Source organism: Anoplolepis gracilipes, chromosome 10 (assembly GCF_047496725.1).
Source record: "Anoplolepis gracilipes chromosome 10, ASM4749672v1, whole genome shotgun sequence".
In the NCBI taxonomy this organism is placed as follows: domain Eukaryota; kingdom Metazoa; phylum Arthropoda; class Insecta; order Hymenoptera; family Formicidae; genus Anoplolepis; species Anoplolepis gracilipes.
In genome coordinates this window covers 6,617,247-6,633,537 of record NC_132979.1, presented here as the reverse complement: position 1 = coordinate 6,633,537, position 16,291 = coordinate 6,617,247, and the positions used below count along the sequence as shown (strand labels likewise).

General features: G+C 29.2%; 2 protein-coding genes and 1 non-coding gene across 3 annotated transcripts; 2 read left to right on the top strand and 1 right to left on the bottom strand.

The window, feature by feature from the left end:
• Positions 1-7,002: 7,002 nt before the first annotated feature.
• Positions 7,003-7,109, bottom strand: LOC140670755 (U6 spliceosomal RNA). The gene has a single exon (XR_012047612.1). It is a non-coding gene; the product is annotated as a U6 spliceosomal RNA (small nuclear RNA).
• Positions 7,110-10,160: 3,051 nt separating this feature from the next.
• Top3beta (DNA topoisomerase 3-beta) lies at positions 10,161-14,329 on the top strand. The gene is made up of 14 exons (XM_072901142.1): positions 10,161-10,386; positions 10,458-10,600; positions 10,703-10,897; positions 10,995-11,162; positions 11,248-11,376; positions 11,459-11,577; positions 11,663-11,863; positions 11,972-12,176; positions 12,272-12,454; positions 12,550-12,759; positions 12,830-13,047; positions 13,152-13,376; positions 13,458-13,719; positions 14,059-14,329. The coding sequence occupies exons 1-14, from the start codon at positions 10,296-10,298 to the stop codon at positions 14,263-14,265; spliced, it is 2,556 nt and encodes an 851-aa protein (XP_072757243.1). The 5' UTR covers positions 10,161-10,295; the 3' UTR covers positions 14,266-14,329.
• Positions 14,330-14,560: 231 nt separating this feature from the next.
• On the top strand, positions 14,561-15,937 carry Aimp3 (aaRS-interacting multifunctional protein 3). The gene is made up of 4 exons (XM_072901148.1): positions 14,561-14,831; positions 15,049-15,252; positions 15,319-15,414; positions 15,494-15,937. Exons 1-4 carry the CDS (start codon positions 14,745-14,747, stop codon positions 15,623-15,625), a joined length of 519 nt encoding a protein of 172 aa, XP_072757249.1. The 5' UTR covers positions 14,561-14,744; the 3' UTR covers positions 15,626-15,937.
• The last annotated feature ends 354 nt before the right edge of the window (positions 15,938-16,291 follow it).

Here is a 16,291-nt window from a genome sequence, read left to right as displayed (position 1 = left end):
TACAAAAAATACAGATAGATAGATACATAGAAAGTAAATAAAAATTCGATTTTAATTGACAATACATCATATGAATAAAAGTACACGTACGTATATGATTTTTCAATACTACTACTACTATTGGCAATCTGGCAATCTATTGTATATATATATATATATATATATAAAATAAAACACCGAGTAATAAATATCCATTATAAATCGTTCTGTTTCTTTCTACTTATATTTTCTATTGTATGAAAAATTAAACCATTAATGAAATACTATATTAAGATCGATTTTTATAATAAAACAGAATAATTTGGTATAAGTTAAAACTATAACTGTGCTGTAGCTTATTTGAAGATGTATGAATTATTTAGATAGATTATAAATGCGATAGAAGAATACAAAGAAATAAAAATGATATCAAATTATAAAATATAGTTAACTATTTTATATATTTAATAATAATATTATTTTATTTTTTATTAATATTAATATTATTTCAATATTATTTTTAATATTAATTTATTAATATCAAAATTAAATACTAAAATTAAATATCAAAATTAAATATATTAATTAAAATTAAATATCAAAATAAAATACATTAATTAATGTATTTGATTTTGATATTTAATTTTAGTATTTAATTTTGATTGAACATTTGCAATAAATATAATGATATTGTATAGCAAATTTTTATATAGCAATTCAAAATTTTAGCATTTTCAATATTGAAGGCTAAATTATATTTTATTTATGATTTACTTTGCAAACTATTTACATCCTATACAAATATACAATATATAAAAGCTGCTGATGAAAAGTTATTATTTGATTTACTTTATTGTGAACTTTTAAACTGCAAAAATCATATACATATATTGTTTTTAGCTCAAATACTTATTTTTTTTTTTCACAAGTATATAAAATTAAATTTATTAAAAATCTTTTGTTGACTTCTATATCGAAAAATTGTACCGTTATATTTAAATCAAATAATTTTAAAATAAAAATAAAATATGTAGTACTTAGTAAAGACAATCAACCATAAGTTGGGCTTGATGGGCCCGAAGATAATTAAAAAACATGATATTACCGTTTTCGTTGCTTCGAAGATAAATATTTTGTGATATATATTTTCGTTATCAATGGAAGAATCGACATATTCACAGTAGATATCACAATGAGGTTTTCCAGTGTCGGCTACTCTTTTGTAAAGCCAGTCATTTGCTTTAGTTTGTGTACAACAGAAAAAAACCTGAGAGGGCTACGCTGCCATTTTTATGACGCTTTTTCCTTGCAGTATGCTAGCGCCAACTGGATCAATTTTAGAGTGAGCAGAACTACATAGTCAAATCGATTTTTCGGTGTCATGGTAAAACAACTAGTTGGTTCATGTCCGTGCTAAATCTACATATAATGGTGTGGACTTGAAAAATATATGGAAATATTATGGATTTATTAATATATTTCATTACATATTAATTTAGCTGCATATCATAATCTTTTTTTATTTTAATACATTGTTATGGATAACAATATAGATATATATGTACTCTGTTAAAAAAATTATTAAAATTATTTTATGTATATATAAAAAAATATATGTATAATATAAATTTACATATTTATTTTATATATAAAATAGAAATCTTCTAAGATACAATTAATTGTATATATGTTGTATCTTATAGAGATTTATTGTATTAAATATAATAGTACATATAAAGATACCCACATAAAGAATATTATTTAATATAATAAATCTCTAAGATACAATATACATAATAATTAATTGTATCTTAGAAGATTTCTATTTTTCACGAATAATCGTTAACACCATTGACATAATTTTCATTACATATGTTTGCTCATTATAATAAATGTAACAAGAAAATAGAATCGTTGTACAGTTTGTACACTGCAGGTCATTGCTTTAGTTAAAATACTTTAAGCATTGTATTTCATAATCGCGTTACACACGCTTTAAAGCGTGTTAAATGTATCGAATATTGATTCATATAAGGAATTTTACATTAAGAAATTTTACATGTATTTTAGAATCACTTGATGTACATATATTCTAACGCGTCAAATAATATATAGTATTGTGCGATTTTGTTATTGCTTAGCGCGAGGACAAAAAAAGAGAGAGAGAGAAAGAGCATACGCTTCTTATTCGCATACCTTCTCCTTGACGTTATTTACGCGTGACGTCAACGAGATGATATGCGAGTATGAAGCGGAATAAGAGAGGGGAGAATATATAGCGTACGTGACTCGTGACAGCCGCGAGTCATTCATTCTGAGTCCACCGGCCGTACTGTCAGTGTGCGCACGTGCTTTTACTCCGGCACCGGCGTCGGCACGTGCGCGTTCGGTCATCTCGAGGTCGAGCTTGCCGTAAACATTACTCGCGACGATAATACGTATAATAATACTATGCAATAAATCTTAACGTGTTAAAATACGTTTAAAGAGATTCTGAAATATAATAAAGTAATAACATTGGACCTCGGTGACATATGCATAGCGCGCTATTATTCACATTCGTTTCAGCTTTGTCTCGTAATCGCGATCACGGTCGTGTTCTCATATAATTCTGATTTCGATCACGAAATTGTTGTCGCGGATCGTATTTGACGCCGACTAAATGGGATTCTCTCAGCGTTGCTTTCCAGTGAAAAATGATTGATTGAAGATGTCGAATCGATGTCGTTTATCGGCGTTTTTTCAATCGGCATTTCTTACTGGGCAACAACGTTTACACGGTTTGCTTCGACAACAGCTTTCGATCCTAATCGATTAGAGGTCGATCGACTGTTGGAATAAATCGTTGATGGGTCCCTTTTCTTGCATCGTCTACCAGCAATACGTATCGCATTGAGGACGTCGACTGAAGGATTTAACTCTTGCTCGGAGTTTGGTAGCGCCCGACTTGTCGACTTCAAGTATGATTCTCGTGCGTGATGAAATGGGATTTTCGATCGTTTCGAAATTCGGGAGTGCCGTCAAAGTATCACGCGTAAAAGTGCGGAAGTGCCGTCCAAACTATCGCGCGTTTTTACTTTCGTACGATTTAAAATATTGCGCGATTTTATTTTTGTGCCGTTTCAGCAAATTAAAAAAAGTATATCGCGCGTATAAAACAATAGTTCCTGACGTCCCTTACAATCTGAGAGGAGGAGGAGGCCTAGGAGAGGCATCCTGCATCGGCGGAGCAACCCCAGGGTAAATATAATTTGTATATTATTATTTGTAGATTAATTATTATAAATCCTTTGTACGAATGAATTCGATTCATTTATTTGAATGATTTAATGAAGAGAAACTCAGAGATAAAGATTTTTACATAAATCTTATAAAGTTTTTATTTAAAAAAAAATTTTTTTTTAATTTACAAAATTGTTCCATATTTATATATATCTGCTTATTATTGTACGCATCGAATATAAATTTATTAAGTATAATATTTATTAAGTATAATAATAAATTCTTTAATATTAATTATTTAAAATCGCTGCTATAATTTGGACTTTATATTTGTATGTTACAGATAACATATAGCTTCAATATCGACAACTCCGCTGTTGCGCATCAGTGTCGGTGAGTGACAAAAAGCTTTTATTATATTTTAAAGCAACGGATTTGTGTAGAGATTTGTAGATGTAGATTAATAGACTTGTAGATAAAGATGTAGATTGTAGATAAATTCGTTGCTTTAACCCTCGGCGGAATGCATGCATGCCGTACTCTGGGTCAATTTTAAATTATAAAAAAATTTCTTTTTGTACGTATTCCAAAAGAAAATTTTATATTACATTTTTCATTTACTTTTTTTTTAACTTTTGTTAAAATAGATATACCATTTGTATATTAAAATTGAAAGAAAAAGAAAAATATTTAAAAAAATAAAAATATATGATTTATTCCAGTTTTATGCAAGACATACATGAAATATTTATTTTAATTATATATATTAGATTTTTATAAAACAATTTTAAAGATACAAATGTTTAATGACCCGCCGACAGAGGGATTGATATGCATGCTAATATATTTTACATACACCGAAAAAATTATATTCTCAGCTTAAGAATATTTCATTTAACTTTATAATATATTTCTTTAAAATAAACATTAAGAAGATCTTCTTACAATTAGTTTAAGAGAGAAATCTTCTAAAGAGTACTTTCAGATATTCTTAGCAAGTAAGAATAATAAATTCTTATACTTATATACTGAATAGAATATTTTCTTATCATTATATTATTTAATATTTGAGATTATGAATCCCAATAACAAAAAAAAGCAATTTTACAAATGGACATTTGCTATTTATTAAAATTTTGACAAGTTAAATATACATAATATATTAACATATACAATAGTTTTAATTTCATTATAAATTAGGTGTTTTAAAATATATCACGGTAAAAAATTATTCTTATTTATTAAGAATATCTATTAAGAAGGCTTATAAAGTCTACATTTTGAGTACAATTTTTTCGGTATATACATGATTATATTTGTTATATATCTTTTGCAACTTTCGACGACTAATGATACGCATTTACAAAACGATTGTATTATAATATCATACGATCCTAAATGAATATAAGTCGTCTTATTTGCCGGTGATAATTATTACCGGCAGTAGAAGAAGTTGTTTTTCTTCCTCAATTCTTGGCTCGTAGAAATCGAGTCAGAATAAATAGCCAGGAGCAACAAAAGGTAGGTCCAACTGGCTGAAGATACGTGGTCAATTCTGGCCACAATGCGTAAAAAATATGTAATCGCAAATTTCCAATTAGGACTCCCCAAATCTTGTTTTATCGAATTTTTACTGATGTAGCTAGTAGAATTAGGTCTGCTAGGGTTATTAAGACAATTAAAAAAAAACATAAAATTTAATAAAAGAAAAATTATAGCTATTATAAAATTAAATTTATTTGTAAAAAAAAAATATAAAAATATAAATATAAAATAATATAAAATTGTAAAAATATAAAAATTTAATATTTTTTTCAATAAAATAAAAAATTAATTAAATATAAATTACATATAAAAACTGTAAAAACAAATTTTAAAACATTATTAGGTAAAAATTATAATTATATTTATAATAAAATTTAGTTTAATTATGAAAAACGTAAAAAAATGTAACTTATTTATTGTACATGTAACTTATTGTATGTACGTATATAATATGTATATTATATGCATATTTTTTATATTAAGATGTATATTATACAGGTATAACATTGTATTTATGGTATGTTATATATTATATTGCATAAGATTATATGAACATTAAATATGAATTTTAAATATTATATTATATTATTAAAATAGTATAAGATATTATTGCGTAAGAGATAGATTTAAGTTGCGTTATATTATATGTATGAATTATATTTATTGTATTATATTTATTGTAAAAAGTAAAATTACGCGAAATGGAAGAATACATACAATAACATAAAATTCCATTAAAATTCTAGGTTTTCTTAATTGAAAGAGACGTATCGATAAATTTATTAATAATTCGATCTTTTGGTCGTGATATAGACTATATCAATTACGTTTTAAAAATTTCTAATAAATTATATAGGTCAATTTTGGATATTTCGTATAATTCTATGTAATAAAATTATTTTGAATTAAAAATTAAAATTATAATTTATATTAAATTTTGTATACACCTGCGCTAGCTCCTAATTGCCTTTCTCGATGACGTTTTAATTAAATTTTGTAAAATATATTTGTAATATAATTAATTCTCTATATGTAACATTGAATTAATTATATATAATATGTATTTTGTACATTTTACAATGTATTTTATACATTTTGTAATATATTTTATATTAAATTTTATATCATATTCATTCTTTGCGAATACATTATCTTATTTCGATATGGCGTTTCTAATTTCCTGAACTGAATAATTCATGCAGACTCGATCGATAGCTAATCAATCTTTTCGATTTTTGATCGAATAGAGAATTCGAATTTCGTTTACCGCGGAACATCTCGCAATATATTATTGACTTTCTGATTTCTTTCTTTTCGCATCCTTCTAGCATTCTCATCACGTATCCTTCTGGCTATGTTTTATCTGAAATTTTTAATAAGGCATCGAAATTAATTAACCGAGATCATTGTTGCAAGAGACATTTATATAACTATATATATGATATATAAATGCATATTTATAATATATAATTTTATTTTATTCAATTACTGTAAATCTATTCATCAGTTGACTCATTTAATTCATCTATTTGTCGCTTTGAATTTACAATTATAAAAGCAGGAAGTTTGATATATTAATTTGGGGAAAAGAAACTTTATTAATTACTGTTAATTAATGCCGATTATGCAATTGACATATTCGTACGCGATTAATAATATGTGTCTTCTAATATCCTCGAAAGTTCAATTTTTGTTAATAAAATATTTTACATAAATATCGACAATGTACTTCACAAGCGGTAATGTATTTTAAAACGCTCGAAAATTCGCTTCTGCATGAATAGGAAAACATATTTCGCAAAGAAGATATCGCTAAAATCCGCGGAAAGAACGATACCTCTTTGCCTCCCTCCCTCTTTCCCTCTTTCCCTCTTTCCCTCTTTCCCTCTTTCCCTCTTGCTTTCTTTCCCTCTTTCCCTCCCTCCTTCTTTCCCTCTTTCCCTCCCTCCCTCTTTCCCTCTTTCCCTCTTTCCCTCTTTCTCTCTTTCCCTCTTTGATAACATATATAACGATTTAAGTTACTGTAAGTAAGATACGTTTATATATAAAAAATATGAGAAATGCTTTGTAAAATTGGTTGACACACATATATATATATATATATATATATATATATATATATATATATATATACTTATGTGCAATAAAAAAATTATCTTTAAGACAATATAAAAGTTACAATAAATTGTTTCCTCTCTCATTTTTTTATTATTTTTGGAATAAAAATTAAAAATATATCTAAACTAGCTGAGAACAAAAAATGTGGAACGCTTCACGATTTTGCGTGTCATCCTTGCGCAGGGGCCATGCTAATCTTCTCTGTATCGTTCCAATTTTAGTATATGTACTGCCGAAGCAAGTACAACTACACGGACGGAAGAAACTTTCTTATAAACTCAGCATCATTGCAAGTGATACATGCGAGAAACTGAAAGTGACACACCACCTAGCAGCTAAACTACATAGTAATATATATATTTTACATAAATTCCCGTATTTTCAATTTACAAATAGAAATAACATAGACACATATCAAACCTGAAATTTTTACCAACATTTAAAAGTGCCTATCCATCAAAATGCAGAGGCAATGAACATTCAAACGTTTCTACGAATGTCTACGAATTCCGGGAATCTTTTGTTGAGATAAACGATAAATATAATTATTTTACCAGAGGAAAGGCTTCTCTCGCTGTTATTATTGAATATTAAATGTATAAATTTACAATTTAAAACATTTACATATATAAAAATGACATAAATAAATATAAATCAATCTTGAATATGAATAATATGTAATATAATAAATAATATTTTTTATAGATTGACGGTCTGTATTTCACTTTTGAAAGTGTTTGAAAATGTCAGATGTATATTTTTATAAACGGCCGTCGATTAAACCTATGCGATGGTCAGATGGAATTGGGAGACTTTTACATACTAATTGCAGGAATTTCCAAAGTAAAACCAACTTTACACTTGTCAAATAATTAATATATATGTAACAGTATATTTTATATAATATATAATGTGTTGTTTATGCTACAAACTGCCGACAGAAGTTAAGAAATAATATTAATAGGTAAGATGAATACACTCGATATGCCTGATCAGGAAGTGCTAATTAAGAATGCCAATTAAGAATGTCGCATAGTGGACGGATAACAATAGAACTGTTCACACAAAAGAGGATATTATCCGTGGTTATGTGTATAATGACAAGCCTATTTCGAATAACTCACACTTTAATTTGCAGTATATTTTGTCCTATTAATAGATTTGAACGTTTGATGGAATATACCGATTGTAGACGAGGCTAAACAGACAATGACTCCCAAAATTAACAAAAAATGTTATAAAATACATGGTTTCACTGTAAGAGAAAACATTCCTATGGAATACTGGCTATCGGATGGCACGTACGTTATCGTATCGGCCAACGAGGCACAATAGCAAAATTATTTCTAGTAGTATAAAAATTAGAATAGACTCCGTTTTAAATATTGATTTTCAGGGTTTTTTTTTTTTTTTTTTTTTCACTGGCGGAGGAGGTGGAAAATCCATCATGGATACCCTGGTCCGGACCAGGGTTATGCCGGACTCTTACCGGCTAAAAACCACCCCCTGATGACAGAGAAAGTCCTGACTGTCATCCAAATGTTCGTGTCACGAGAACGCATCTTGATTTATTGATAGAGGGAGTGAATATTAAAAAAATACCTTTAACATTTTAACGCTAAAATTAATATCTGGCAAAAATATCTATCACATATATATATTTCAGATTTCACAAGATATCATACGAAAAATCGAAATTTTATATTTATACATCTATATATATATTATGTACATCACAAATACATTATATTCAACAGAATTTGTTTAATTTCCAATGACTGTTCATGATACAAAATAAACACAACACATAGAACAGAAAATCAGTTGACATCGCAAAAAAGAGACAGTGCAATCAATTTTCAGACTTGACATGTTTATGTGTGCTTTTTTTTAAAAAAGATAAAATATAAAAAAATTAGTAACAGAAATATTTTGTAGAAATGAATGACAAGAATCGAAAAAGGATCGTAAATCGAAAATAATTTAACAATTCGCTTATGATTTTAATGTTATAAATTTAACAGAGAATATTAGTACGATTTCAGTCCGATTAACCGTATTAAAAAGACATTTACAGAATCGTTATCGCTCCTGATTCCGGTTTGGTTTTTGATTTTAGAATAGGATTCTATATTCTGGTTATAATAATTAAGTTACCGATTTTCCACGGAAATATATTTCCTTATAATTATTATTTTTTCTATTAATTTCTTTACCTTTACGAGATGAAAAGAAATGCAATTTATTACGAACAATAATATATCTTTTAATATGCTCAAGAATTCGTTTCTGAATTGTTAGAAGAATATATTTTGCAAAGAGTATATATGTATGTAGTAGTTATGTGCTTCACGAACAATAATATTGTTAAGATACAATAATCTAGAAAATTTTTTGAATATTCTAGACAATTCGTCTCTTTTAATTATTAGAAGATATTTTAAGAGGAGAGATCGCGCAGAAATGCTATTCGTACGAACACTAATCTTAAAAATTTATTTCTGAATTACTAGGAGAATATTTTTCGCAGAGAGAGAGAGAGAGAGAGAGAGAGACATTGCTTTTGTAAAAGGACGTTAACCAATGGCTAATCTAGTTAATCTCTTTAGACGTATTTTAACACGTTAAGATTTATCGCGTAGTATTTATTATACGTATTATCGTCGCCAGTAACGTTTACGGCGAGCTCGACTTCGAGATGACCGAACGCAAACGCAAGGCGCACGTGCCGGCGTCGGAGTAAAAGCACGTGCGCACGCTGACAGTACGGCCGGACTCGGAATGAATGACTCGCAGCTGTCATGGATCACGTGTCACGTACGTTCTTCCCTCTCTTATTCCGCTTCATACTCACATACCATATATCGTTGACGTCACGCGTAAATAACGTCAAGGAGAAGATATGCGAATAAGAAGCGTATGCTCTTTTTCTCTCTCTCTCTTTCTATATAATATAAATTTAATAATTTAATATATATATATATACATATGTGTATATTGTTATCCATAACAATGTATTAAAATAAAAAAAAGATTATAATACGCAGTTAAAATAATATTTAATGAAATATATTAATAAATCCATAATATAAATATTTCAGTGTATTTTTCAAGTGCACATAATAATTATATATACATATATAGATTTAGCACAGACATGAACCAACCGGTTTGTTTTACCATGGCATCGAAAAATGGTCCTGACTATGTAGTTCTGCTTGCTCTAAAATGAATCCAGTTGGCGCTAGCGTACTGCAAGAAAAAAGCGTCGTATGAAAAACAGCGGCATGATCTTTCTTAGATTTCTCTCTGATGTCAAGAATCGGACAAGTGATGATGTTTTCGTTTAGATTGCGACGCCAAAGACGACGCTAATGGAAATCTCGTTCATTGTGTAACAATAATATTTAGAACGAAATAATTATAGCAAAATGAAAACCGCTTTGATGGTAGCTGAAAAACCCTCTTTGGCAGCATCTCTCGCCAATATATTGAGCAATGGACGATGTAGTACCAGGAAAGGTAGATTGACACAACTCAAAATATATTTCTCTTTTTTACTTCCTTTTTTTTTATGAGTATTATATTTCTAGGATTAAATGGATCTTGTTCGGTCCACGAATGGGTCGGACAATTCAAATCTGAGACGGTGAATTTTAAAATGACTTCTGTATGTGGACATGTCATGACATTGGATTTCATTGGAAAGTACAACAATTGGGACAAAGTGGATCCGGTAAAATTAGATATATTATTTTAGATAGACTTTACTTTATTTTTCAATTCTTGTTATTGTAATTTCTTATTCTAATAATTAAATATTTTTTACTGCTTTCAGGCAGAATTATTCTCGTGTCCAACTGAGAAAAAAGAAGCAGTACCTAAACTGAAAATACCATATTTCCTGGCGAAGGAAGGAACGCATTGTGATTATTTAATATTATGGCTAGATTGCGATAAGGAAGGTGAAAATATTTGTTTCGAAGTTATAAATGCAGTACAACAAGGAATGCATAGAAAGTTACATATAAATGCAAGTTACTTTACATTATTTATTACTATTAAAGCTTTTAAACCTTCTCTTAGATCTTTTTTATTTGGACAAATTCTTATAATTTTATCTTTAATAGGATATATGGCGTGCACGATTTTCTGCTATCACAGAAAAGGATATAAAATCTGCTTTGGCAAATCTGATAAAACCCAATGAAAATGAAGCAAAAAGCGTTGATGCACGTCAAGAGTTAGATTTACGAATAGGCTGTGCATTTACACGATATCAAACTAAATTTTTTCAAGTGAGTTGTATGTTTTTGCAAATGTTTTTGCACTACATATTATGTTAAAAAAAATATTGCAATATATGTTATTACACGTTTTTAGGGCAAATATGGAGATTTGGATGTATCTCTCATTTCTTATGGCCCATGCCAAACGCCAACATTAGGCTTTTGTGTTCAAAGGCATGATGAAATCCAAACTTTCAAACCAGATCCATATTGGGTGTTACAAGTATGTAATGCTGTATATATATATACTCGGAAACATACTGTATTAATAATAATATAATACAATTTTTTCATATTATTTTAAGGTAACTATTAAGTCTTCTGATGGGCAGGATATTATATTAAATTGGAGTCGTGTACGTTCTTTTGACAAAGAAGTTGCAAACATGTTTCTAAGTCATGTTAAAGAACACGATCGAGCAACGTGAGTTGTACTTTATATGTTCTTAAAATTATTTAGTTAGTGTAAATTGGAAAGATTATAAAATGTGAAATAATCTTTTGCACAGTGTAGTAAATATACAAAGTACAGAAAAATCAAAATCGCGACCTATAGCTTTAAATACAGTGGAATTGATGCGAGTTGCAAGTTCTGGATTGGGAATGGGTCCGCAACATGCAATGCAAATTGCAGAAAGACTTTACACTCAAGGATACATAAGTTACCCACGAACAGAAACGACATCATATCCCGAGAATTTTGATTTACTGTAAGATATAGTAAAATTTATAATTGTAGATCAATTGTCACCATAATTCTACACATATGATATGCTCATGTGATTTACTTTTATTATATACAATAATTATTTTTCCAGTTCAACATTGAAACAACAGCAAAATAGCCCGGAATGGGGCGAAGAAGTTCGTAAAATAATAGCGGCCGGTATTAATAGACCAAAGAAAGGTCATGACGCAGGCGATCATCCCCCTATAACACCCATGAAACATGCAACGAGAAACGAACTCGATGGCGATTCATGGAGATTGTACGATTACATAACACGACATTTTATTGCTACGGTATGTTTGATGTGTCAAAGTATTTATGAAACTTTGAGAGAGAATAATTACTGACATTATATACATACTTTTCCTCTCTGTTTTGAATTTTATAGTTGGCGCGGGATTGTAAGTACATGAGCACTACAATAAAATTCGAGGTAGGCATGGAAATATTTACAGCAACTGGCCATAGTTTGCTAAGTCCTGGATACACAAGTATTCTTACTTGGCAAGCGCTCGGCAATAGTGATACTCTGCCAAAATTTACGCTCGATGAAAAAGTAAACATACAAGAGGTAAAAGATATCTTTATCGCGTACTTGTATTAATTTTTCTATTTAAAAAGAGAGTAACTCATAATATAATAGAGCCTGTCTTTTTACTATTACAGGCAAAATTAGTCGAATGTTATACACAACCGCCAGATTATTTAACAGAAGCGGAATTGATATCTCTCATGGAAAAACACGGTATTGGAACGGACGCTTCAATCCCTGTACATATAAATAATATTTGTATTAGAAACTATGTCACTGTCGCAGCAGGCAGAAAATTAGTGCCCACTTCTCTCGGAATCGTTTTGGTTCACGGATACCAGAAGGTAATTGATTTCGATTTGTAATACTGATGATAATACATTTTCTGTAAGACATATATTTTCTTCTCATTAGATAGATCCTGAATTAGTTTTGCCCACAATGAGATCTGCAGTCGAAGAACAACTGAATCTAATAGCATTAGGTCGCGCTGATTTTCATGCTGTTTTACAACATACTGTGGAAATATTTAAACAAAAGTTTCATTATTTTGTGCAAACCATAGAAGCTATGGATCAGTTGTTTGAAGTCTCGTTCTCTCCTCTGTCGGCGTCCGGCAAAGCACACTCTAGGTACATAAAGCAATATTCACGACAATAACTGTATTACATTTTTTTTGCTTACTTTCTATAAATCTATATATTTACTACTTTCAATTGTCTATTATATATTACAGATGTGGTAAATGTCGTCGATACATGAAATATATACAAACTAAACCATCCAGAATGCATTGCGCACATTGTAACGAAACTTACAATTTACCTCAAAATGGAAACATACGAATATACAAAGAATTAAAATGTCCATTGGATGATTTTGAATTACTTTCATGGTCGACCGGAGCGCGAGGAAAAAGTTATACGTTTTGCCCGTACTGTTATAACAATCCACCGTTCAGGTATCTCACTAATCGCCTAAGAATCAGATGTAAAAGCCTATCTAAAAAGAAAACTAAAAGTCCTTTTTCTATCTTTTTTAGGGATATGAAAAAAGGAATGAGCGGTTGCAATTCATGCACACATCCGACGTGTCCGCACGGTATGAATTCTAACGGCTTGTCCAGCTGTTTAGAATGCGATCTAGGTATTCTCGTGCTCGATCCTTCAGCTGCACCCAAGTGGAAATTGGGATGTAATCGTTGCGATGTTATTATCCATCTATTCGAGAACGCGCACAAAGTGACAGTCGATACGGATACATGCGACTGTGGTGCTCAATTAGTAACCGTCGAGTACAAACAGGTAGAATTTTGCATCATCGATATATAGAAAACATAGACTGCTCGTAAATAAATCAGATTACGATTTATCGCAATGAAATAAAAGAAATAGTGCGATATTTAACAGATTATATTTTTTTCTTTCTATTAGAAATAAAAGGGACAAATGTTTTTTTGATAACTAATCTATGATTATTAAGAGGATTATTAAAAGATAGCGAGTTCTGTTAGCTCTCTATTTTTTTCATTCTGACATATATTGTTCACAATACAGATTGATTAAAGCAGTCTATACCTTTTATCAACGCGACAGAAACCATGCTCTCTTATATGTACTCTATTGTATTTTTTATTATTTCAGGATAAAAGTAAACTCCCTAATGAGGCAACCGAAATGTCCGGCTGTGTATTTTGTACACCTGTCTTTTCCGCGCTGGTAGAAAAGCATCGTGCGGTAGCTTCGAAACCAGTCGTCACACGTGGTCGAGGTCACGCCAAGAGTCGTAATCGGGGCAAACCGAAACCGCCAAAAGATAAAATGGCGCAATTAGCAGCGTATTTTGTATAATGAATCATTGAACGTCATGTCATTTGTTTCGAATAAATTATCCTTACTTCGCAGTATTTAACAATGACTTTTTTCATTATTTTTTCTTTCTCATTATTGTCTCTTAAAAGATGTAATGGTATGCATGAATATATCAAGTGTTTTAAGCTGGCTTAATTCAAACGAATGAATATTAGTAGAAGCTAGTTATTTAATAATATTAATTTTATAATATAATAATTAAGTTTAATTAATAATTTTATACAAATTTAATAGTTATTTGCGATCGCTGTGCTCTCTTTATTAGAGCAATTCAAGAATGATTTATCGATTCACAATTTGAAATGTATCGAAAAGCGATATTACATTTCTCGATATATCGAAAACGTCATTGATTGCGATATCGAGAAAGCACATGGCGAATTTTTGACAGTGCTCGACAGTATTATTATAAGTTACAACTCTCCTGAATTGCATATTATTCTCGTAATATATTCATCATGGGGTTGTGTAATATCGAATGTGTTGAAAGAGTAGCGCAATATCTCGATGTACCCTCAAAAAAACTAAAGATTTCTAATAAAAATGTAAGTATTATTAATTTAGTTAGCGCCTGAAGCGTGATAACTTTGCTCCTTATGTATATAAGTAAAACTTAATTAAATTTAATTTCGTTGAACATTCTCTCAGAAGATGACATTAAATTGAAAATAATGACGATAAAAAATTAATACATTTTGATGAAATGGATATATTGAATCTATAAATATAATTGACATATTGAATCACACATGATTGTTTTAGGTGGTACTTGTTCCAGAATGTGAAAAAGACTCACCTATTCAAGGGTTTAGTACTATTATACAAGCACTGGTTGCAAGTTCAAAACGTTCCGATATGCTCTGCAGTGAGAAAGAAGTACAGGCTCTAACGCAACAATGGTTGGAATATGTCGCAGTATGCGTCAATCATGCTGATCTTCCTGTTAATGCCAAGAGAGTATTTAAAGTAATGTCATAATAGATATCTAGATTTAAAGACAGAAGATGGAATATTAATGTTTTTTGATTGTAGGAACTAAATACAGTATTAAAAGATGTACCATATATAACTGGTACAGAGAAAACCATTGCAGATGTCACACTGTATTATGTCTTACATTCTATAATGGTAACAACTAATATATATAGTGCATTGTCTTTTTTTAAATTCTGAATAATGATTGTATAATTTTTTTATACCTTTACAGAAAGGACTAAGTCTACAAGAAAAAGTACAATATATTCATGTTTCTAGATGGTTTGATAATATTCAACAGGAGGAAAAATTGAGACGAGAATTGGATTTGATATCTTTTAATTTATTACATCTATTTCTATAATATAAATCATAATTCAAGAAAAGGTAAACGTTTGACTCTTTTTTAACTTAAATTTTGATAAAAATACAGTTCAATGTTCTCTGAAAACAAAGGTTTAAAAGATAAAAATTGTCGCTAGTATAAGAAGACAAATAAAAGTTAAGAAATCTCATATAATGACGGACTGTATAAGCAGGCGTCGTGATAGAAAAAAAACACGAGATTAATCTGCACTAATATATATCTACATTATTCACTTGATTTTAATAATTATATGCATGTCTAAAGAAAAAGAGATATGTATGCACTAGTGAATACATATATATTTAAAATTTTGCTTGCTATCTTTTTCACAAAGTATTCCTACAGATTTTTTAAATTTTTATTGGTCATTTTTCATTATTTATTGATGACTATTAATGTGAACTTCTCATTCAATCAATTTTAATATTTAGAATATATTTAGTATATTATTTATTTATAAAGAAAGAGAGAGAAAGAATATTGTAATTTTCCTAATTTTTTCAAATGTCATCTTTAGTATTTAATTATTTCTTTTATACTATTAATTGACCATTTTTACTTTTAAAATCTTTATTAAAAAAAAAATAAATGTATTTTTAACAAATCGTAAGTATAAAGTTTTCATATCTAAACGAGGGAATCATTTATGACCAATAATATTGA